The sequence below is a fragment of the Salvelinus alpinus genome, chromosome 22 (genome assembly GCF_045679555.1).
Source record: "Salvelinus alpinus chromosome 22, SLU_Salpinus.1, whole genome shotgun sequence".
Taxonomy (NCBI): domain Eukaryota; kingdom Metazoa; phylum Chordata; class Actinopteri; order Salmoniformes; family Salmonidae; genus Salvelinus; species Salvelinus alpinus.
In genome coordinates this window covers 47,168,181-47,192,606 of record NC_092107.1, presented here as the reverse complement: position 1 = coordinate 47,192,606, position 24,426 = coordinate 47,168,181, and the positions used below count along the sequence as shown (strand labels likewise).

Here is a 24,426-nt window from a genome sequence, read left to right as displayed (position 1 = left end):
CTTTGAAAAATAAATAGGTAGCTGGGTTAGCACACAAAATAGCTAACATTGTACTGTTAACTAGTAGGCATGAAATAGATAGTTTCAGTAACATGACATAACCATGACGGCATGCATTTATATCACAAGTTCCTGGGCTGACAGTTGGCATGAAATGACAAATGACTTGTCAGAAAAGGGTGACGTCTTCAATATGACATGAGTAAACAAACTAGGTACAACACCCTCTTGCCTAACGTTAGTCAGTATAAAAGAAAGATAACCAGCTAACTTAGCTGGCTAAAATACAATAGTATGGGAAGTGTTGATAAAACGTTTACTGGAGACAGGAGAACAAGTGGAGACATAGGACGAGGTGGATAATTTTATAATAAGGCCGTTTTATTCAAGTGTAAAGATATCAGGCAAAAGCGTGCACGGCCCCTTTCTGTCTGATTCTTATGGAATCGTCGGAGAAGAGCGCTCTAAACAGTACATACAGATTATATAGGCAACTAGCAAAGTAGGTTGATCTTGAAGTCTGGCCTTCCGATTGGTCGATCTGGGTCGTGGGTAATCCTGTTCGGCCTGATGTCGACGTTTCCATTGGCCCTTCCCACAGTTCATTGTCTTAAAGTCTCATCCTTGAGCAGAATGCATGTGCATCTGTTTTAACAGAGTCCTATTCATGGGGGAGGGTTGAGTATGTGGGTCTGTGGTTACTTAACAAGGTACAAAATGTGGGGGTATAGTGGGGGATGGGTGGATGTTGTGCCAAGTTATAGCTTATGTTGAGAAGTGGTTAAAACAAGTTACCAGTATCTTATACAATTTCTTACAGAAGCTTATAGCACAACATGCTAGCAGACTTTCAGAAGATTAATACACATCCATAAACGCTATACTGTACTAGTTGTAAACCGTGATGGAATGTATAAATATATATATCTAAAATCTGGGAATAAAACTGCACACTTACAAATTGGTAACGTTAGAGAAGGAGCTCCTCTGTCGATGTTTTTCCCATCTTAAGCTTACTTGAAGGAATCAATCAGTGGGCTTCTATATAAACATTCGTTTTTCTAAATAGAAATGCTTTACGAAAAGCGTCATGGCTTTTGGGACAGAGAAAATCAACTATACCATTTTCCTACTTTAAAAAAAAAACTTCACAGTAAATGAAAACACAACAGGTGAAAAAAAACATCAAGTGTAAACAAATGCTTAATTTCAAAACGTGTGAAATTAAGAAGACAGGCACTTTATTAACCTGTTCATGGCAGAAAGGACATGCTGAAGAATCACGTGTAAAAATGTACACCAAGCGATTACAACTTTTAAATGTTGTACTTTCAGACGCATGAAATTGTTCCACCGCACACGTCCTGAACGCATGCGTAGTAAGGGACACATTTCCTGCGTCTGAACGTACCACGTTGTAGCCCCTCCCACCTCAATATCCGGAACTTTGACTTTGTTTGACTTCCGGCCTGTCGAGATGAGTCGCGTATTCAGGGAGGGAGGAGATGTTTCTTAATATGGATCAAAGTTGTTCAAATTAGTCAATTACATTTACAAAATGCAAACGCTACAGCAAGGCGTTTGTGAGAAAAATGGATGAAGAAATTATAACATCTTTTCCCACATTGCATTACAACTACAAAGCTGACGCTGGATTGCTAAATTAGTTTATTTTCATTGAAATAGAATGGCTGGTTAGCTATCTAGCAATATTCTTCTGTCTAGACTCTAGCCTGTAACTAATGGTTGTTACGTTGTAGAACAGAGTAATAGTTATTTGTACTTGTCATTTGTTTGAGACTAACATTAGTTACAAAATAGTTGTTTACTTTGTGTATATTTGTTGTGTAATTGTTTGGCTTTGCTAGTTAGCAAGCTGAGATTGATTTGCTCAAATTGGCTAACTTAGCTATTAGCTAATGTTTTAAGAGAAACAGGCTAGCTCCTTGCAGAATCTAGAGTAGAGCATGTGGAATAAGATGTGTCTGTTGCAGTGCCCAGACGAGGTCAGAGCAACCTGCTACAGAGATAAAGAGGTAAGATCTCTATCTTTACATTTACATTTACGTCATTTAGCAGACGCTCTTATCCAGAGCGACTTACAAATTGGAAAGTTCATACATATTCATCCTGGTCCCCCCGTGGGGAATGAACCCACAACCCTGGCGTTGCAAGCGCCATGCTCTACCAACTGAGCCACACGGGAGTCTTGTTCATGATGTATCTTGTATCTTGAGTAGTATTTCAAGGTTGAACCAATTCAATAGGTATTTTAGTGGCTTTGCTAAATGAGCTGCTTTTCCTGACAATTTCTATCTGATAAAGGTGTTAGTTCGAGTTATTGTTCTTCTTTTTTTGCAACATTACAGCCACAACATCATAATCAAGTACTCGAGCATCTGCAGACCAGCGAGGAGGAGGAACGCTTATAGAACTTTAATTACTAGCTCGTTATATCAGAGACATTTTATTAGCTTGCTAAATGAGCTGCTTTTCCTGAAAAGGTCTATCTGATAAAACTACACTCTTAGAAAAAAAGGTGCTATCCAGAACTTAGAAAGTTATTCAGCTGTCCCCATAGGATAACTTTTTGAAGAACTCTTGTTGGTTCCAGGTAGAACCCTTGTTGGTTCCAGGTAGAACCCTTGTTGGTTCCAGGTAGAACCCTTGTTGGTTCCAGGTAGAACCCTTGTTGGTTCCAAGTATAACCATTTTGGCTTCCATGTAGAACCCTTTCCACGGAGGGTTCTACATGCATCCCAAAATGGTTCTACCTGGAACCAAAAAGGGTTATACTATGGGAACAGCTGAAGAACCCTTTATTTCTACGTGTATCTAGTTGTTGTTCTATTGCAATGTCCATGTTACAGCCACAACTTGATGAACAGGTAGTCAAGCACCTGAAGACCAGCGAGGAGGAGAAAAGCCTGCTATGGATGAGCAAGCTAGAACAATAATAACTAACTATATCAGATAAACATGTTCAGGAAAAGCAGGGAGCTAGTAGTAGTAACATTATTATTATTATGTGAAACCTCACATGCTCATAATCTGTATCTGTGTTATATTTAAGCAATAAGGCATTTCAGGGGTTTGTGGTATATGGACAATATACCACGGCTAAGGGTTGTTCTTATGCACGACGCAACGCGAAGTGCCTGGATACAGCCCTTAGCCCTGGTATATTGGCCATATACCACAAACCCCTGAGGTGCCTTATTGCTATTATAAACTGGTTACAAACGTAATTACAACAGTAAACAAGTAATATTGACTCATACCCGTGGTATACGGTCTGATATACCATGGCTTGCTACAGTATCTGTCTCATGTTGTACCGATGATCAACATGAACAAGACTGCATTCTGTTGAATTGTCAACTGGTCTAAATTCTTGTTAGGAAGATGTTGCTGTTCAGAATGACATGTTTATGACTGTTGATCACAGGAATCTCCAAATGCCATGTTGAACGAGCACCAGGGATGAAGGAGGGGGAGGAAAACAGAATGCTTCTTTCTCCCACACCTTCACCAAGTCATACAGTGTTTGCTTCATGAATAATTGTTACATCTGAAATAAATACATTGTTATTTTAGTATATTCTGTTTCTAATGTTTTTTTTTAAATGCTGGATGTGAGTAATTTAGCAGGTCTATAGTATAATGTATTGTTTTGGAACATTTATTAATTATCTATTCAGTCAAAACTCACTTATTTTATGTTTGCTAAAATGTTTTGTACTGTTTGTACTGAGAATTAATTTTCAAAACATTGGATTACCAACTTGAGTGGTGCCGTCTCAGTTTGCATCACATTTTCACATGGACGTGTATAAACACACTGAACAAAAATATAAATGCAACATGTAAAGTGTTGGTCTCATGTTTCAAGAGCTGAAATAAAAGATCCCAGACATTTTCCATACGCACAAGAATTTGACCTTTATTTAACCAGGCTAGTTGAGAACAAGTTCTCATTTACAACTGCGACCTGGCCAAGATAAAGCATAGCAATTCGACACATGCAACAACATGAAATAAACAAAACATACAGTAGAAAAAAAATAACACAAAAAGTCGATACAGTGAGTGCAAATGAGGTAAGATATGGCAATAAATAGGCCATGGTGGCGAAGTAATTACAATATAGCAATTAAACACTGGAATGGTAGATGTGCAGAAGATGACTGCAAGTAGAGATACTGGGGTGGAAAGGAGCAATATAAATAAATAAACACAGTATGGGGATGAGGTAGATAGATGGGCTATTTACAGATGGGCTATGTACAGGTGCAGTGAAGAAGAAGCTTATTTATCTAAAATGTTGTGAACCCTGGTCCTTCCTCCGCTGCCTCGGTAACAGTTTATAAATTCCCTTTTAGATAACATTTGAATTCAGCCTTTGTGGTTTGGAAAGTATAGTGACTATTATTGCTTCAATGTAGTTATCAAACAAATGGGGGTTTGGAAAAGTAGGTACTTTTCGCAAAACAATCCCCTCTAGTGGATGAAAAGTGTCATAACTTATTTTTTTAACTTGATATTTAGCTTGATACTTCAGACAAGGAAAAATGATGGATAGCTAATTAAAATGAAAAAATACCTTTATGAATTAGGAAACCTTTGTGCTTTTTTTCAATACAGAAATGCTTAAAAAAAACACAAAATGTGACGTTAGCTACTAAATAAAAAATGTTAGGCAATTATGTAAAAACAACTACAACAACGCCATTCCTTACCCAATAGGCTGTACAGGTGTAATGACCGAGGGTAAAAATGCCCATAACACGCGTTCTAGTCACCTGTAAACACACACTGAACAGGTGTAATGAACGAGTGTAAAAATGACCATAACAAGTGTTCAAATCACCTGTAAACACACACTGAACAGGTGAAAAAAAATCACGTGTACAGAAAATTACATTTGATACTTGAAAAAAGCAAGTGAAAAATGATAATTACAAGACGTGTTCCGGGTAAAACGATTTGAACCTCTTGGCCTTCCATACGTCATGCTCGCTTATAAAGATCAGATAACTCTTAACACGTGCGTTCATATCTGGTTGGCTCAGTTCGATAATGAGTACGATATGACGCTGTGCGCGGATTGAAGTGACTTGTTAACAAGCAAAACTGGCACAGTTTCTTTCTCCACCCTTCCATCAATAGCTGGGGATTCGTAAAATGCGGTTGAAAGGCATATTTTTACTCCTGTCTTTAGGAGCGTTCACATCTTATTACGTTTACCAGCCCATTCCAGACGAGATAGAGGAGAGATGGAAACTCATGTTGACCGACTGCTTCTTCAGAAGTCTCAGCCACCTGGTAAAAAAATACTTTGAATTGATAAACAATGACCTATTATATTCGTTGTTGATTCAGGAAATATATGAGGCTGATTTTATTCTGTTGATGTGTTTTTAATACTGTGATTTTACTATCTAAGAGGAATCATACTCAAAGTTACGTTTCTCCGATGTGCGTGGGAGTCATGCGTAAAAGACATGCATTTATATAAATCAATAATGTTTTTATGATGTTTGACTGGAATGAAGTTGTTATTGGCCAGACCTTTGGCACGGTACACAGCCTAGTTACACAGCCTAGGTACACAGCCTAGTTAGTAGCGTAGTAAATGGATTCCGCTGAGGTTGTTGGGTACATGCAGACATGCTGAATGACAGTCACACCAGATTATATTAGACGGTAATCCAGGTATTGTAGTCCTGCTCACCTGTTCTAATTATAGACCCTAATAAAGATAATCGATGCTTTATGAACGGAGGAACACCAGATTAGACGACTGTTTATATCCCAGCATGACACCAGAGAAGTTTCTCGATTATAGATAATGTAATGAAACAGCAGGGAGCAGGTCTCGAACCCTCGACCTTCTAGCCCGAAGTCCGGCGCGCTATCGACTGTGCCACAAAAGCATTCTCGTGCGGCAGTGTGATTTCCGCGCTTATAAACCCAGGGTCGTTACAATAATATATAATACGACATTTTTTAAAGTATTTATTTCAAATTATAACATATATTATACAGAGAGAAATGGTTAAATTAAACAGAATTCCCCCCTGACTAGATTTCTTCTTATTATTATTATTTGGAGAAAAAATGCTCAATATCCCCATTGAACTGGGTCCAGATAAAAATGTTGTCCAGAAGAATAAACTGAAATATTTTCTCCAAATGAACATGCAGTATAAATCAGTTATTAAGCAGACAATCTTTCGCTCGGTCCCGGTTGAGTGAAACAAATACATTTTGATTATGAGGGCCTGGGGGGGGGTGACTTCTCCTGGTATTCAGTCAGCGATTTATGTAACATTTTTCTCAATTGAATTATCCACGGTCATGCCTGTCTCTGTCCAAGAGCAAGGAAGGAGCCTTTACTGACATGTTTGGCCGGTGCCTTTAATAACAACAGGACTGTAGATCCCCTCTGGTGGACAGCTGGGGGCCTCTGGTGGACAGCTGGGGTCTCTGCTGTAGATCCCCTCTGGTGGACAGCTGGGGCCTCTGGTGGACAGCTGGGGGCCTCTGGTGGACAGCTGGGGCCTCTGGTGGACAGCTGGGGCCTCTGGTGGACAGCTGGGGCCTCTGGTGGACAGCTGGGGCCTCTGGTGGACAGCTGGGGCCTCTACTGTAGATTCCCTCCGGTGGACAGCTGGGGCCTCTGGTGGACAGCTGGGGCCTCTACTGTAGATTCTCTCTGGTGGACAGCTAGGGCCTCTGCTGTAGATTCCCTCTGGTGGACAGCTGGGGCCTCTACTGTAGATCCCCTCTGGTGGACAGCTGGGGCCTCTGCTGTAGATTCCCTCTGGTGCACAGCTGGGGCCTCTACTGTAGATCCCCTCTGGTGGACAGCTGGGGCCTCTGCTGTAGATTCCCTCTGGTGGACAGCTGGGGCCTCTACTGTAGATTCTCTCTGGTGGACAGCTGGGGCCTCTGCTGTAGATTCCCTCTGGTGGACAGCTGGGGCCTCTGGTGGACAGCTGGGGCCTCTGCTGTAGATCCCCTCTGGTGGACAGCTGGGGCCTTTGGTGGACAGCTGGGACCTCTACTGTAGATTCCCTCTGGTGGACAGCTGGGACCTCTGCTGTAGATTCCCTCTGGTGGACAGCTGGGGCCTCTACTGTAGATTCTCTCTGGTGGACAGCTGGGGCCTCTGCTGTAGATTCCCTCTGGTGGACAGCTGGGGCCTCTGGTGGACAGCTGGGGCCTCTACTGTAGATTCTCTCTGGTGGACAGCTGGGGCCTCTGGTGGACAGCTGGGGCCTCTACTGTAGATTCTCTCTGGTGGACAGCTGGGGCCTCTACTGTAGATCCCCTCTGGTGGACAGCTGGGGCCTCTACTGTAGATTCTCTCTGGTGGACAGCTGGGGCCTCTGCTGTAGATTCCCTCTGGTGGACAGCTGGGACCTCTACTGTAGATTCTCTCTGGTGGACAGCTGGGGCCTCTGCTGTAGATCCCCTCTGGTGGACAGCTGGGGCCTTTGGTGGACAGCTGGGGCCTCTACTGTAGATTCTCTTTGGTGGACAGCTGGGGCCTCTGGTGGACAGCTGGGGCCTCTGGTGTAGATCCCCTCTGGTGGACAGCTGGGGGCCTCTGGTGGACAGCTGGTGCCTCTGGTGGACAGCTGGGGCCTCTGGTGGACAGCTGGGGCCTCGGCTGTAGATCCCCTCTGGTGGACAGCTGGGGCCTCTGGTGGACAGCTGGGGCCTCTGGTGTAGATCCCCTCTGGTGGACAGCTGGGGCCTCTACTGTAGATTCCCTCTGGTGGACAGCTGGGGCCTCTACTGTAGATTCTCTCTGGTGGACAGCTGGAGCCTCTACTGTAGATTCCCTCTGGTGGACAGCTGGGGCCTCTGGTGGACAGCTGGGGCCTCTGGTGTAGATCCCCTCTGGTGGACAGCTGGGGCCTCTACTGTAGATTCCCTCTGGTGGACAGCTGGGGCCTCACGTGGACAGCTGGGGCCTCTACTGTAGATTCCCTCTGGTGGACAGCTGGGGTCTCTGGTGGACAGCTGGGGCCTCGACTGTAGATCCCCTCTGGAGCTCACATGACTCAGGAGGAAGCCCTTTACTCCCCTGCTTGTTCCTCTCTTGTTTGATTGCAGTTAATGAACATCTGATTCCCTCAGATTTTATTTATATTTATCCATATCTCTTTCTTTTATCCATATTTCTCTCTTCCTTCTCTCTCCTCTTTCTCTCTCCCCCTGTTTTTTCCTCCCTCACAACATCCCTTGTAACTGTATGCCTATATTCATTCCCTCTTCCCTTCTCTCTTCCCTTCTGTCTCTTCCCTTCTGTATCTCTCGCTCTTCCCTTCTGTATCTCTCGCTCCTCCCTTCTCTCTCTCTCGCTCTTCCCCTCCCTCTCTCTCTCGCTCTTCCCCTCCCTCTCTCTCTCGCTCTTCCCCTCCCTCTCTCTCTCGCTCTTCCCCTCCCTCTCTCTCTCTCTCGCTCTTCCCCTCCCTCTCTCTCTCGCTCTTCCCCTCCCTCTCTCTCTCGCTCTTCCTCTCTCGCTCTTCCTCTCTCGCTCTTCCCCTCTCTCGCTCTTCCTCTCTCTCGCGCTTCCCCTCTCTCTCGCTCTTCCTCTCTCTCGCGCTTCCCCTCTCTCTCGCTCTTCCCCTCTCTCTCTCTCTCGCTCTTCCCCTCTCTCTCTCTCTCTCTTCCCCTCTCTCTCTCGCTCTTCCCCCCTCTCTCTCTCGCTCTTCCCCCCTCTCTCTCTCGCTCTTCCCCCCTCTCTCTCTCTCGCTCTTCCCCCCTCTCTCTCTCGCTCTTCCCCCCTCTCTCTCTCGCTCTTCCCCCCTCTCTCTCTCGCTCTTCCCCCCTCTCTCTCTCGCTCTTCCCCCCTCTCTCTCTCGCTCTTCCCCTCTCTCTCTCGCTCTTCCTCTCTCGCTCTTCCCCTCTCTCTCTCGCTCTTCCCCTCTCTCTCTCTCAGGCAGACTTCAGTGAGCTGCTGGGGTTGAAGGACTACATGGGGGTGATGATGTTCATCACCTTTGCTGAGCGCGTGTTCCCCGTGTCAGACCAACGTGTGCACGTTACAGAGGAGCTGTTTGATGGGGTGGAGGTGGTGGTGTACCAGCCCAAACTGCAGGGCGGCAACACCGAGCTGAGGAGAGCAGTCATATACCTGCACGGAGGAGGATGGTGCCTGGGCAGCGCCAGTGAGTAGTGGATTTACATGTGTATTTGTGATCACAGGTGGTGTCGCTCAAGGGAGGAAATGAAAGTTGCATTGAATGGCTAAAGGATGTTGGAATCCAACCAGCGTAACGTCGGAGAGGTTCAGTGGGCTGAATGTCGGCACTGGGAACCGAGCCAAGAAATAACCAGAGGCCCCAGTGATATGGGGGAGGGGAATGAGCAGGGTATATGCCAATGAAATACTGTAGTACAGTACTATATATATTTTTTTAGGAATGTGATGTTTTTGCGGATATTACTGTAGTATTTACTATAGTATTCTACTGTATACTACAACATTCTATAGTAAGTACGTACTACATACTGCTTTTGTTACTTCTAGGTTAGACTACTGCAATGCTCTACTTTCCGGCTACCCGGATAAAGCACTAAATAAACTTCAGTTAGTGCTAAACACGGCTGCTAGAATCCTGACTAGAACATATTACTCCAGTGCTAGCTTCCCTACACTGGCTTCCTGTTAAGGCAAGGGCTGATTTCAAGGTTTTACTGTTAACCTATAAAGCGTTACATGGGCTTGCTCCTACCTATCTTTCCGAGTTGGTCCTGCCGTACATACCTACACGTACGCTACGGTCACAAGACGCAGGCCTCCTAATTGTCCCTAGAATTTCTAAGCAAACAGCTGGAGGCAGGGCTTTCTCCTATAGATCTCCATTTTTATGGAATAGTCTGCCTACCCATGTGAGAGACGCAGACTCGGTCTCAACCTTTAAGTCTTTACTGAAGACTTATCTCTTCAGTAGGTCATATGATTGAGTGTAGTCTGGCCCAGGAGTGTGAAGGTGAACGGAAAGGCTCTGGAGCAACGAACCGCCCTTGCTGTCTGCCTGACCGGTTCCCCTCTCTCCACTGGGATTCTCTGCCTCTAACCCTATTACAGGGGCTGAGTCACTGGCTTACTGGTGCTCTTTCATGCCGTCCCTAGGAGGGGTGCGTCACTTGAGTGGGTTGAGTTACTGACGTGATCTTCCTGTCTGGGTTGGCGCCCCCCCTTGGGTTGTGACGTGACGGAGATCTTTGTGGGCTATACTCGGCCTTGTCTCAGGATGGTAAGTTGGTGGTTGAAGATATCCCTCTAGTGGTGCGGGGGCTGTGCTTTGGCAAAGTGGGTGGGGTTATATCCTTCCTGTTTGGCCCTGTCCGGGGGTATCATCGGATGGGGCCACAGTGTCTCCTGACCCCTCCTGTCTCAGCCTCCAGTATTTATGCTGCAGTAGTTTATGTGTCGGGGGGCTAGGGTCAGTTGGTTATATCTGGAGTACTTCTCCTGTCTTATCTGGTGTCCTGTGTGAATTTAAGTATGCTCTCTCTAATTCTCTCTTTCTCTCTCTCTTTCTCTCTCTCGGAGGACCTGAGCCCTAGGACCATGTGTCAGGACTACCGGGCATGATGACTCCTTGCTGTCCGCAGTCCACCTGGCCTTGCTGCTGTTCCAGTTTCAACTGTTCTACCTGCGGCTATGGAACCCTGACCTGTCCACCGGACGTGCTACCTGTCCCAGACCTGCTGTTTTCAACTCTCTAGAGACCGCAGGAGCGGTAGAGATACTCTTAATGATCGGCTATGAAAAGACAACAGACATTTACTCCTGATTATTATTTGACCATGCTGGTCATTTATGAACATTTGAACATCTTGGCTATGTTCTGTTATAATCTCCACCCGGCACAGCCAGAAGAGGACTGGCCACCCCTCATAGCCTGGTTCCTCTCTAGGTTTCTTCCTAGGTTTTGGCCTTTCTAGGGAGTTTTTCCTAGCCACCGTGCTTCTACACCTGCATTGCTTGCTGTTTGGGGTTTTAGGCTGGGTTTCTGTACAGCACTTCGAGATATTAGCTGATGTATGAAGGGCTATATAAAATAAACTTGATTTGATTTAGACATGATTGAGCGATACAACAGTATGTAGTGTACAACGGTGTAGTAGAGGTCGACCGATTATAATTTTTCAACGCCGATCCCGATTATTGGAGGACCAAAAACAGCCGATACCGATTAATCAGCTGAATTAATTTAAAAAATATATATATATTTGTAATAATGACAATTACAACAATACTGAATGAACAATGAACACTTATTTTAACTTAATGTAACTTGTAATTGTAACGGTCGTCTTGTGGTGAATGAGCGGACCAAGGCGCAGCGGGTGATGAATACATAATGAATATTTATTAACAGAACAACGAAACACGAAAACTCTTTAATAAACTACAAAACAAATAAACGACGTAGACTGACCTAAAACATGAGAACTTACAAATACACGAAGAACGCACGAACAGGTACAGACTACAAACAAACGCTACAGTCCCGTGTGGTATTTTCGTCCTTCTAACGTAGTCAACACTGCTAGCTGCTAGCTAGCCAGCTTGCTAACTTCTACCGAATAGCAGCACTGTAGGAACTATTACATTACAACGGAACGACTTGATTAGTGTAGTGTTAGCTAGCTACATAGTTGTCTTTGCTGTCTTTGTATCTAAGATAATTGTGTAGTTTAGAGTAATTATCGAGTAATTATCGAGGTTAGCTAGCGCCGCCGTTAGCTAGCGCCGCCGTTCTCCTACCTAGTCAACACTGCTAGCAACACTGCTAGCTAGCCAGCTAGCCAACTATCATTTTAGTCAATAAGATTTTTTGCAACGTAAGCTTAACTTTCTGAACATTCGAGACGTGTAGTCCACTTGTCATTCCAATCTCCTTTGCATTAGCGTAGCCTCTTCTGTAGCCTGTCAACTATGTGTCTGTCTATCCCTCTTCTCTCCTCTCTGCACAGACCATACAAACGCTTCACACCGCGTGGCCGCTGCCACTCTAACCTGGTGGTCCCAGCTCGCACGACCCACGTGGAGTTCCAGGTCTCCGGCAGCCTCTGGAACTGCCGATCTGCGGCCAACAAGGCAGAGTTCATCTCAGCCTATGCTTCCCTCCAGTCCCTCGACTTCTTGGCACTGACGGAAACATGGATTACCACTGATAACACTGCTACTCCTACTGCTCTCTCCTCGTCTGCCCACGTGTTCTCGCACACCCCGAGAGCTTCTGGTCAGCGGGGTGGTGGCACTGGGATCCTCATCTCTCCCAAGTGGACATTCTCTCTTTCTCCCCTGACCCATCTGTCTATCGCCTCCTTTGAATTCCATGCTGTCACAGTTACCAGCCCTTTCAAGCTTAACATCCTTATCATTTATCGCCCTCCAGGTTCCCTTGGAGAGTTCATCAATGAGCTTGACGCCTTGATAAGTTCCTTTCCTGAGGATGGCTCACCTCTCACAGTTCTGGGTGACTTTAACCTCCCCACGTCTACCTTTGACTCATTCCTCTCTGCCTCCTTCTTTCCACTCCTCTCCTCTTTTGACCTCACCCTCTCACCTTCCCCCCCTACTCACAAGGCAGGCAATACGCTTGACCTCATCTTTACTAGATGCTGTTCTTCCACTAATCTCATTGCAACTCCCCTCCAAGTCTCCGACCACTACCTTGTATCCTTCTCCCTCTCGCTCTCATCCAACACTTCCCACACTGCCCCCACTCGGATGGTATCGCGCCGTCCCAACCTTCGCTCTCTCTCCCCCGCTACTCTCTCCTCTTCCATCCTATCATCTCTTCCCTCTGCTCAAACCTTCTCCAACCTATCTCCTGATTCTGCCTCCTCAACCCTCCTCTCCTCCCTTTCTGCATCCTTTGACTCTCTATGTCCCCTATCCTCCAGGCCGGCTCGGTCCTCCCCTCCTGCTCCGTGGCTCGACGACTCATTGCGAGCTCACAGAACCGGGCTCCGGGCAGCCGAGCGGAAATGGAGGAAAACTCGCCTCCCTGCGGACCTGGCATCCTTTCACTCCCTCCTCTCTACATTCTCCTCCTCTGTCTCTGCTGCTATAGCCACTTTCTACCACTCTAAATTCCAAGCATCTGCCTCTAACCCTAGGAAGCTCTTTACCACCTTCTCCTCCCGCCTGAATCCTCCTCCCCCCCCCCCCCCCCTCCTCCCTCTCTGCGGATGACTTCGTCAACCATTTTGAAAAGAAGGTCGACGACATCCGATCCTCGTTTGCTAAGTCAAACGACACTGCTGGTTCTGCTCACACTGCCCTACCCTGTGCTTTGACCTCTTTCTCCCCTCTCTCTCCAGATGAAATCTCGCGTCTTGTGACGGCCGGCCGCCCAACAACCTGCCCGCTTGACCCTATCCCCTCCTCTCTTCTCCAGACCATTTCCGGAGACCTTCTCCCTTACCTCACCTCGCTCATCAACTCATCCTTGACCGCTGGCTACGTACCTTCCGTCTTCAAGAGACCGAGAGTTGCACCCCTTCTGAAAAAAACAGCTGGAAACCTACACTCGATCCCTCCGATGTCAACAACTACAGACCAGTATCCCTTCTTTCTTTTCTCTCCAAAACTCTTGAAGGTGCCATCCTTGGCCAGCTCTCCTGCTATCTCTCTCAGAATTACCTTCTTGATCCAAATCAGTCAGGTTTCAAGACTAGTCATTCAACTGAGACTGCTCTTCTCTGTGTCACGGAGGCGCTCCGCACTGCTAAAGCTAACTCTCTCTCCTCTGCTCTCATCCTTCTAGACCTATCGGCTGCCTTTGATACTGTGAACCATCAGATCCTCCTCTCCACCCTCTCCGAGTTGGGCATCTCCGGCGCGGCCCACGCTTGGATTGCGTCCTACCTGACAGGTCTCTCCTACCAGGTGGCGTGGCGAGAATCTGTCTCTGCACCACGTGCTCTCACCACTGGTGTCCACCAGGGCTCTGTTCTAGGCCCTCTCCTATTCTCGCTATACACCAAGTCACTTGGCTCTGTCATATCCTCACATGGTCTCTCCTATCATTGCTATGCAGACGACACACAATTAATCTTCTCCTTTCCCCCTTCTGATAACCAGGTGGCAAATCGCATCTCTGCATGTCTGGCCGACATATCAGTGTGGATGACGGATCACCACCTCAAGCTGAACCTCGGCAAGACGGAGCTGCTCTTCCTCCCGGGGAAGGACTGCCCGTTCCATGATCTCGCCATCACGGTTGACAACTCCATTGTGTCCTCCTCCCAGAGTGCTAAGAACCTTGGCGTGATCCTGGACAACACCCTGTCGTTCTCAACTAACATCAAGGCGGTGACCCGTTCCTGTAGGTTCATGCTCTACAACATTCGCAGAGTACGACCCTGCCTCACACAGGAAGCGGCGCAGGTCCTAATCCAGGCACTTGTCATCTCCCGTCTGGATTACTGCAACTCGCTGTTGGCTGGGCTCCCTGCCTGTGCCATTAAACCCCTACAACTCATCCAGAACGCCGCAGCCCGTCTGGTGTTCAACCTTCCCAAGTTCTCTCACGTCACCCCGCTCCTCCGCTCTCTCCACTGGCTTCCAGTTGAAGCTCGCATCCGCTACAAGACCATGGTGCTCGCCTACGGAGATGTGAGGGGAACGGCACCTCCGTACCTTCAGGCTCTGATCAGGCCCTACACCCAAACAAGGGCACTGCGTTCATCCACCTCTGGCCTGCTCGCCTCCCTACCTCTGAGGAAGTACAGTTCCCGCTCAGCCCAGTCAAAACTGTTCGCTGCTCTGGCACCCCAATGGTGGAACAAACTCCCTCACGACGCCAGGTCAGCGGAGTCAATCACCACCTTCCGGAGACACCTGAAACCCCACCTCTTTAAGGAATACCTAGGATAGGATAAAGTAATCCCTCTAACCCCCCCCCCCCCCTTAAAAGAGTTAGATGCACTATTGTAAAGTGGTTGTTCCACTGGATATCATAAGGTGAATGCACCAATTTGTAAGTCGCTCTGGATAAGAGCGTCTGCTAAATGACTTGAATGTAAATGTAAATGGTACGAACATACAGTGGGGAGAACAAGTATTTGATACACTGCCGATTTTGCAGGTTTTCCTACTTACAAAGCATGTAGAGGTCTGTAATTTTTATCATAGGTACACTTCAACTATGAGAGACGGAATCTAAAACAAAAATCAAGAAAATCACATTGTATGATTTTTAAGTAATTAATTTGCATTTTATTGCATGACATAAGTATTTGATACATCAGAAAAGCAGAACTTAATATTTGGTACAGAAACCTTTGTTTGCAATTACAGAGATCATACGTTTCCTGTAGTTCTTGACTAGGTTTGCACACACTGCAGCAGGGATTTTGGCCCACTCCTCCTTACAGATCTTCTCCAGATCCTTCAGGTTTTGGGGCTGTCGCTGGGCAATACGGACTTTCAGCTCCCTCCAAAGATTTTCTATTGGGTTCAGGTCTGGAGACTGGCTAGGCCACTCCAGGACCTTGAGATGCTTCTTACGGAGCCACTCCTTAGTTGCCATGGCTGTGTGCTTCGTGTCGTTGTCATGCTGGAAGACCCAGCCACGACCCATCTTCAATGCTCTTACTGAGGGAAGGAGGTTGTTGGCCAAGATCTCGCGATACATGGCCCCATCCATCCTCCCCTCAATACGGTGCAGTCGTCCTGTCCCCTTTGCAGAAAAGCATCCCCAAAGAATGATGTTTCCACCTCCATGCTTCACGGTTGGGATGGTGTTCTTGGGGTTGTACTCATACCTCTTCTTCCTCCAAACACGGCGAGTGGAGTTAGACCAAAAAGCTCTATTTTTGTCTCATCAGACCACATGACCTTCTCCCATTCCTCCTCTGGATCATCCAGATGGTCATTGGCAAACTTCAGACAGGCCTGGACATGCACTGGCTTAAGCAGGGGGACCTTGCGTGCGCTGCAGGATTTTAATCCATGACGGCGTAGTGTGTTACTAATGGTTTTCTTTGAGACTGTGGTCCCAGCTCTCTTCAGGTCATTGACCAGGTCCTGCCGTGTAGTTCTGGGCTGATCCCTCTTCTTCCTCATGATCATTGATGCCCCACGAGGTGAAATCTTGCATGGAGCCCCAGACTGAGGGTGATTGACCGTCATCTTGAACTTCTTCCATTTTCTAATAATTGCGCCAACAGTTGTTTCCTTCTCACCAAGCTGCTTGCCTATTGTCCTGTAGCCCATCCCAGCCTTGTACAGGTCTACAATTTTATCCCTGATGTCCTTACACAGCTCTCTGGTCTTGGCCATTGTGGAGGTTGGAATCTGTTTGATTGAGTGTGTGGACAGGTGTCTTTTATACAGGTAACGAGTTCAAACAGGTGCAGTTAATACAGGTAATGAGTGGAGAACAGGAGGGCTTCTTAAAGAAAAACTAACAGGTCTGTGAGAGCCGGAATTCTTACTGGTTGGTAGGTGATCAAATACTTATGTCATGCAATAAAATGCAAATTAATTACTTAAAAATCATACAATGTGATTTTCTGGATTTTTGTTTTAGATGCCGTCTCTCACAGTTGAAGTGTACCTATGATAAAAATTACAGACCTCTACATGCTTTGTAAGTAGGAAAACCTGCAAAATCGGCAGTGTATCAAATACTTGTTCTCCCCACTGTACATACGGACACGGAAGACAATCACCCACAAACAAACAGTGAGAACATCCTACCTTAATATGGTTCTCAATCAGAGGAAACGTCAAACACCTGCCTCTAATTGAGAACCATATCAGGCAACACATTAAACCCAACATAGAAACACAAAACATAGAATGCCCACCCCAACTCACGCCCTGACCAACTAAACACATACAAAAACAAGATAAAACAGGTCAGGAACGTGACAGTAATACATAAGTAATAATCTATTTAGTCTCGAATAAATAATGAAACATATTCAATTTGGTTTAAATAATGCAAAAACAAAGTGTTGGAGAAGAAAGTAAAAGTGCAATATGTGCCATGTAAGAAAGCTAACGTTTAAGTTCCTTGCTCAGAACATGAGAACATATGAAAGCTGGTGGTTCCTTTTAACATGAGTCTTCAATATTCCCAGGTAAGAAGTTTTAGGTTGTAGTTATTATAGGAATTATAGGACTATTTCTCTCTATACCATTTGTATTTCATATACAGTTGAAGTCAGAAGTTTACATACACCTTAGCCAAATACATTTAAACTAAGTTTTTCACAATCCCTGACATTTAATCCTAGTAAAAATTCCCTGTTTTAGGTCAGTTAGGATCACCACTTTATTTATCGATGATAAATTAACAGGCACCGCATAGTTTATATGCAACGCAGGACAAGCTAGTTAAACTAGTAATATCATCAACCATGTGTAGTTAACTAGTGATTATGTTAAGATTGATTTTCTTTTATAAGATAAGTTTAATGCTAGCTAGCAACTTACCTCGACTTCTTGCTGCACTCGCGTAACAGGTGGTCAGCCTGCCAAGCAGTCTACTAATGGAATGCAATGTAATCGGCGTCCAAAAATGTCGATTACCGATTTGTTATGAGAACTTGAAATCGTCCCTAATTAATCGGCCAGTCAACCTCTAGTGTGTAGTATAGTTTACTATAGAATTAATTTACACTCTGTTCACCCTCCACGTCTCCTGAGGAACATCAGCTCTGTTTAAGCTGTTCAGCACAGAGACCCTGGTAACCAAAGGCTATCATTTCACACGTGTCATGTTTTGCCTGGAATCTGCTGTGTGTGTGTGTTACTTTCCAGGACTACAAGAGTATTGAGAATGAGATGCTCATCATACTATTGAGAACGTTGCAGCTGTTGATGATATAATATGATATTAGATGACCTAGTCTCTGATGGCTCTCTGCTCTCCTCTCTGTGTGCAGGAATGGGACCATACGACCTCCTGGCTAGGCAGATGGTCATGGATCTTAACTCTGTGGTCGTGTCTGTAGAGTGAGTATATCTTTGTGTATCTGACATACAGCTGGTGTTCTGTTATATAGCTTATCTAACAGGCTGCTGTGAAAGCTCCGATAGGCCGACGATAAACATCTGCATGTTTATATTTGGAGAAATTGTGGAAAGGCAGCTCTCGTTTGATTTGGTAGACATAAATACACACACACACACTCTCTACCTTTTGCCATCTCTCTTTCTCTCTCTTTCATGCCCTCTCCGCTGTGTCTCGCTCTCCGCTGCTCTCGCTCCACTCTTCGCGCTCCGCTCTCGCTCTCACTCTAACGCCCCTCTTCGATTTTCTCTCACGCCCCTCTTCGATCTTCTCTCACGCCCCTCTTCGATCTTCTCTCACGCCCCTCTTCGATCTTCTCTCACGCCCCTCTTCGATCTTCTCTCACGCCCCTCTTCGATCTTCTCTCACGCCCCTCTTCGATCTTCTCTCACGCCCCTCTTCGACCTTCTCTCACGCCCCTCTTCGATCTTCTCTCACGCCCCTCTTCGATCTTCTCTCACGCCCCTCTTCGATCTTCTCTCACGCCCCTCTTCGATCTTCTCTCACGCCCCTCTTCGATCTTCTCTCACGCCCCTCTTCGATCTTCTCTCACGCCCCTCTTCGATCTTCTCTCACGCCCCTCTTCGATCTTCTCTCACGCCCCTCTTCGATTTTCTCTCACGCCCCTCTTCGATCTTCTCTCACGCCCCTCTTCGATCTTCTCTCACGCCCCTCTTCGATCTTCTCTCACGCCCCTCTTCGATCTTCTCTCACGCCCCTCTTCGATCTTCTCTCACGCCCCTCTTCGATCTTCTCTCACGCCCCTCTTCGATCTTCTCTCACGCCCCTCTTCGATCTTCTCTCACGCCCCTCTTCGAACTTCTCTCACGCCCCTCTTCGATCTTCTCTCACGCCCCTCTTCGATCTTCTCTCACGCCCCTCTTCGATCTTCTCTCACGCCCCTCTTCGATCTTCTCTCACGCCCCTCTTCGATCTTCTCTCACGCCCCTCTTCGATCTTCTCTCACGCCCCTCTTCGATCTTCTCTCACGCCCCTCTTCGATCTTCTCTCACGCCCCTCTTCGATCTTCTCTCACGCCCCTCTTCGATTTTCTCTCACGCCCCTCTTCGATTTTCTCTCACGCCCCTCTTCGATCTTCTCTCACGCCCCTCTTCGATCTTCTCTCACGCCCCTCTTCGATCTTCTCTCACGCCCCTCTTCGATCTTCTCTCACGCCCCTCTTCGATCTTCTCTCACGCCCCTCTTCGATCTTCTCTCACGCCCTCCCCTCTTCGATCTTCTCTCACGCTCTCCCCTCTTCGATCTTCTCTCACGCTCTCCCCTCTTCGATCTTCTCTCACGCTCTCCCCTCTTTGCTCTCCCCTCTTTGCTCTCCCCTCTTTGCTCTCCCCTCTTTGCTCTCCCCTCTTTGCGCTCCTCTCTCGCTCTCGGCCCGCGCCCCTCTCTCGCTCTCGGCCCGCGCCCCTCTCTCGCTCTCGGCCCGCGCCCCTCTCTCGGCCCGCGCCCCTCTCTCGCTCTCGGCCCGCGCCCCTCTCTCGCTCTCGGCCCGCGCCCCTCTCTCGCTCTCGGCCCGCGCCCCTCTCTCCGCTCTCGCTCTCGGTCCGCACCCCTCTCGCTCCGCTCTCGCTCCGCTCTGCTTTCGCTCCGCTCTCGCTCCGCTCTCACTCCGCTCTCGCTCGGCTCTCGCTCCGCTCTCACTCCGCTCTCCGCTCTCGCTCCGCTCTCACTCCGCTCTCCGCTCTCGCTCTGCTCTCACTCTGCTCTCCGCTCTCGCTCTGCTCTCACTCTGCTCTCCGCTCTCGCTCTGCTCTCACTCTGCTCTCCGCTCCCGCTCTGCTCTCCCTCTGCTCTCCCTCTGCTCTCCCTCTGCTCTCCCTCTGCTCTCCCTCTGCTCTCCCTCCGCTCTCCCTCTGCTCTCACTCCGCTCTCACTCCGCTCTCCGCTCTCACTCCGCTCTCTCTCCGCTCTCACTCCGCTCTCCGCTCTCACTCCGCTCTCCGCTCTCACTCCGCTCTCCGCTCTCTCTCCGCTCTCTCTCCGCTCTCTCTCCGCTCTCTCTCCGCTCTCTCTCCGCTCTCACTCCGCTCTCACTCCGCTCTCACCGCTTTCACTCCGCTCTCCGCTCTCACTCCGCTCTCCGCTCTCTCTCCGCTCTCTCTCCGCTCTCTCTCTGCTCTCTCCGCTCTCTCTGCTCTCTCCGCTCTCTCCGCTCTCTCTCCGCTCTCTCTCTGCTCTCTCTCTGCTCTCTCTCTGCTCTCTCTGCTCTCTCTCTGCTCTCTCTCCGCTCTCTCTCCTCTCTCCGCTCTCACTCTGCTCTCTCTCTCTGCTCTTCCTCTTCGCTCTCCCCTCGCTCGGGTGTTACCAGTACTAGTAATAAGCAACTGGGTGAGAGTGAATTGGCTCTTCCTTAATCACAAAATTGGATTCCTTCCCAGATTCCTTCCCTAAATTCCTATGGGTGTGTACAGTAGTACTGAGGGTGAGTGAGAGCGAGATAGTGTGGGTGTACTGTGTGTGTGCAGACTGCCAGCCAAATTCCTCTGAACAACATTCCAATGCTAAAATGTTTTATTCTCCAAACTGCTTCATGTGTTCATGGGCTGAATTATATGACTTTATTATACAGTATCATTATATGACTTGTCTTTTATCTCCAAACCATCTAATGTAAAGCTATGCTCTTGTATCAGCTAGCCTTTATACAGTACATAGATTATACAGGATGAGGAGGTTGGTCTAATGTCCATTGCTCGTGTTTCTTGGCCCATGCAAGAGGTCTCTTCTTATTGGTGTCCTTTAGTAGTGGTTTCTTTGCAGCAATTCAACCACGATGGCCTGAATCACGCAGTCTCCTCTGAACAGTTGATGTTGAGATGTGTCTGTTACTTGAACTCTGAAGCATTTATTTGGGCTGGAATTTCTGAGGCTGGTAACTCTAATGAACTTATCCTCTTCAGCAGAGGTAACTCTGGGTCTTCCTTTCCTGTGGCTGTCCTCATGAGAGCCAGTTTCATCATAGCGCTTGATGGTTTTTGCGACCGCACTTGAAGAAACTTTAAAAGTTCTTGAAATATTCAAAATTGTCTGACCTTCATGTCCTAAAGTAATGATTGACTGTCATTTCTCTGCTTATTTGAGCTGTTCTTGCCATAATATGGACTTGGTCTTTTACCAAATAGGGATATCTTCTGTATACCACCCCTACCTTGTCACAACACAACTGATTGGCTCAAATGCATTAAGAAGGAAAGAAATTCCACAAATTAACTTCTCACGGCTGAGCCAGTGAAAGTGCAGGGCGCCAAATTCAAACCAACAAATCTCATAATATAAAATTCCTCAAACATACAAGTATTTTACACCATTTTAAAGATAAACTTGTTGTTAATTCCACCACAGTGTCCGATTTCAAAAAGGCTTTACGACGAATGCACACCGTCTGATTATGTTAGGTCAGTACCTAGTCACAGAAAAACACAGCTATTTTTCCAGCCAAAGAGAGGAGTCACAAAAAGCAGAAATAGAGAAAATTAATCACTAACCTTTGATGATCATCAGATGACACTCATAGGAATTCATGTTACACAATACATGTATGTTTTGTTCGATAAAGTTCATATTTCTATCCAAAACATCCAGTGATTTTGCAGAGAGCCACATCAATTTACAGAAATACTCATAATAAACATTGATAAAAGATACAAGTGTTTTACATGGAACTTTAGATAAACTTCTCCTTAATGCAACCGCTGTGTCAGATTTAAAAAAAACTTTATGGAAAAAGCACACCATGCAATAATCTGAGTACGGCGCTTAGACACAAAAACAAGCCATACAGGTACCCGCCATGTTGTGGAGTCAACAGAAGTCAGAAATAGCATTATAAATATTCACTTACCTTTGATCTTCATCAGAATGCACTCCCAGGAATCCCAGGTCCACAATAAATGTTTGTTTTGTTCGATAAAGTCCATAATTTATGTCCAAATAACAGGCCAGACAAAGTCAAAAAATTCCATTACAGTTCGTAGAAACATGTCAAACGATGTATAGAATCGGTCTTTAGGATGTTTTTAACATAAATCTTCAATAATGTTTCAACAGGAGAATTCCTTTGTCTGTAGAAATGCAATGGAACGCAGCTAACTCTCACGGAGGTGCGCCTGAGTGAGCTCGTGGCACTCTGCCAGACCCCTGACTCAATCAGCTCTTATACCCTCATCCATCACAGTAGAAACATCAAACAAGGTTCTAAAGACTGTTGACATCTAGTGGAAGCCTTAGGAAGTGCAATATGACCCCATAGACACTGTATATTGGATAGGCAAACCTCAGATTTCCCACTTCCTGGTTGGATTTCTTCTCAGGTTTTTGCCTGCCATATAAGTTCTGTTATACTCACAGACATCATTCAAACAGTTTTAGAAACTGCAGAGTGTTTTCTATCCAAATCTAATAATATGCATATCTTAGCTTCTGTGCCTGAGTAGCAGGCAGTTTACTCTGGGCACCTTATTCATCCAAGCTACTCAACACTGCCCCCAGCCATAAGAAGTTTTAACAAGGCACGCCTGTTAATTGAAATGCATTCCAGGTGACTACCTCATGAATCTGGTTGAGAGAATTACAAGGGTGTGCAAAGCTGTCATCAAGGCAAAGGGTGGCTACTTTGAAAATATAAAATATAAAATATATTTTGATTAAACACTTTTTTTGCTTACTACATGATTCCATATGTGCTATTTCATAGTTTTGATGTCTTCACTATTATTCTACAATGTAGAAATAAACCCCTGAATGAGTAGGTGTTCTAAACTTTTGACCGGTAGTGCAACTCAGCTGGTACAGGTGAGATGACCTGAATTCTATCTAACCCCTCCCCTGTTTCTGCCCAGGTACCGCCTGGCCCCCGAGCACCATTTCCCTGTCCCGTATGAGGATGTGTACCGCGTGGTGAAGCACTTCCTCCAGAGGGCGGTCCTGGCCCAGTACTCTGTCGACCCATTACGCATCGCTGTATCTGGGGACAGCGCCGGGGGAAACCTGGCTGCAGCTGTGTCCCAGCAGGTTAGATGTTGGTGTGTGTGTGTGTGTCCCAGCAGGTTAGATGGTAGTGTGTGTGTGTCCCAGCAGGTTAGATGTTAGTGTGTGTGTGTGTCCCATGGCTGCAGTACAGTACAGACCACTAGTTCTAATAGTCGTGTGTGTGTGTGTCTACAGCTGCAGCAGGATCCAGAACAGCAGCAGCAGCTGAAGGTCCAGGCCCTGCTCTACCCTGTGCTGCAGGCTCTGGACCTCAATACCCCGTCCTACCAGCAGAACCAGAACATGCCTATCCTGCCCCGCACCCTTATGGTGCGCTTCTGGAGCGAATACTTCACCAGCGACAAGACCTTCTTCACAGCCATGATGACCAACACTCACAACAGCCCAGAGTCCGCTGCGCTGCTCAACTTCGTCAACTGGAGTGCCTTCCTGCCAGAGTCCTACCGGGGGACGTACAACTACAGCGTTCCGGTCGTGGCGTTGTCGGCGGGAGGGGCGGGCGGGCCATCGCGCTCTATCGCTGACCCCCGGGCCTCGCCCCTGCTGGTCCCGGATGCCGTTTTACGCTCGCTACCCAAGGCCTACGTTCTGACGTGTGAGTACGATGTGCTGCGGGACGACGGGGTGATGTATGCCGCACGACTGCGTCGCGCCGGAGTCGAGGTGACGCACGAACACTACGCCGGAGGTTTCCACGGCGCCCTCATGTTCACCGTGTGGCCAACCGACTTCCTGATTGGACGCACAATGACGGAGAACTTCATCAGATGGCTGCAGCATAACTTGTAGAAAACAGAATGTTCATTCCTGTTTCCCATAGCAACCCAGCACCTGTTATGTGCTACTGTACTTTAATTTTTTGAATCTTTGGTTGTTTTTACTCATCTTTTGTTTATTTTTAAAACTAAAGCACTGTCTGTCTGTAATTAAAAAAGGGCACCTACTAAGGGGTTTTACACTCTGCTACTACATCCCAACAACAACACCAGATGCAAGTCATATACTGGTTAGCCTGGATTTTCTAATCACCAAGGAAACCAATGAGGCAGACCAACTGATGCCAGTTACAAGACATTTGATGAAGCCAAGTGCTGTACATTTAATTTTGGACATATCCATCTGGTTCTGCAGCTGAATCGTAGATCACTATAAAAGCCCGTGTGTTGTTTTATTATCACCCCTAAGGTCACAGGGAGAAAGACGAGGACAAATACTTGTTTGTTATCTTTTAGAATTGAGTGGGTATGGATATATTGTTTGTCGTGGACCAGTATGGAGGACCAGTCTAGAGTGGGGAGGACCAGTCTAGAGTGGGGAGGACCAGTCTAGAGTGGGGAGGACCAGTCTAGAG

At 46.8% G+C, this 24,426-nt stretch overlaps 1 protein-coding gene and 1 long non-coding RNA gene across 2 annotated transcripts; both read left to right on the top strand.

Annotated features, from left to right (window-relative positions):
- The first annotated feature begins 1,262 nt into the window (after window positions 1-1,262).
- Window positions 1,263-3,599, top strand: LOC139549560 (uncharacterized). The gene is made up of 2 exons (XR_011669912.1): window positions 1,263-2,636; window positions 2,681-3,599. It is a non-coding gene; the product is annotated as an uncharacterized lncRNA (long non-coding RNA).
- Window positions 3,600-5,049: 1,450 nt separating this feature from the next.
- LOC139549559 (arylacetamide deacetylase-like) lies at window positions 5,050-24,015 on the top strand. The gene is made up of 5 exons (XM_071360185.1): window positions 5,050-5,325; window positions 8,957-9,185; window positions 17,941-18,010; window positions 22,925-23,096; window positions 23,250-24,015. Exons 1-5 carry the CDS (start codon window positions 5,185-5,187, stop codon window positions 23,862-23,864), a joined length of 1,227 nt encoding a protein of 408 aa, XP_071216286.1. The 5' UTR covers window positions 5,050-5,184; the 3' UTR covers window positions 23,865-24,015.
- Window positions 24,016-24,426: the final 411 nt, after the last annotated feature.

Coding starts and splice junctions, on each gene's coding strand:
- LOC139549559 (XM_071360185.1), top strand. CDS start 5,185: ATGCGGTTGAAAGGCATATTTTTACTCCTGTCTTTAGGAGCGTTCACA. Junction 9,186..17,940: donor ATGGTGCCTGGGCAGCGCCA/GTGAGTAGTGGA, acceptor CTCTGTGTGCAG/GAATGGGACCATACGACCTC. Junction 23,097..23,249: donor CTGCAGCTGTGTCCCAGCAG/GTTAGATGTTGG, acceptor GTGTGTCTACAG/CTGCAGCAGGATCCAGAACA.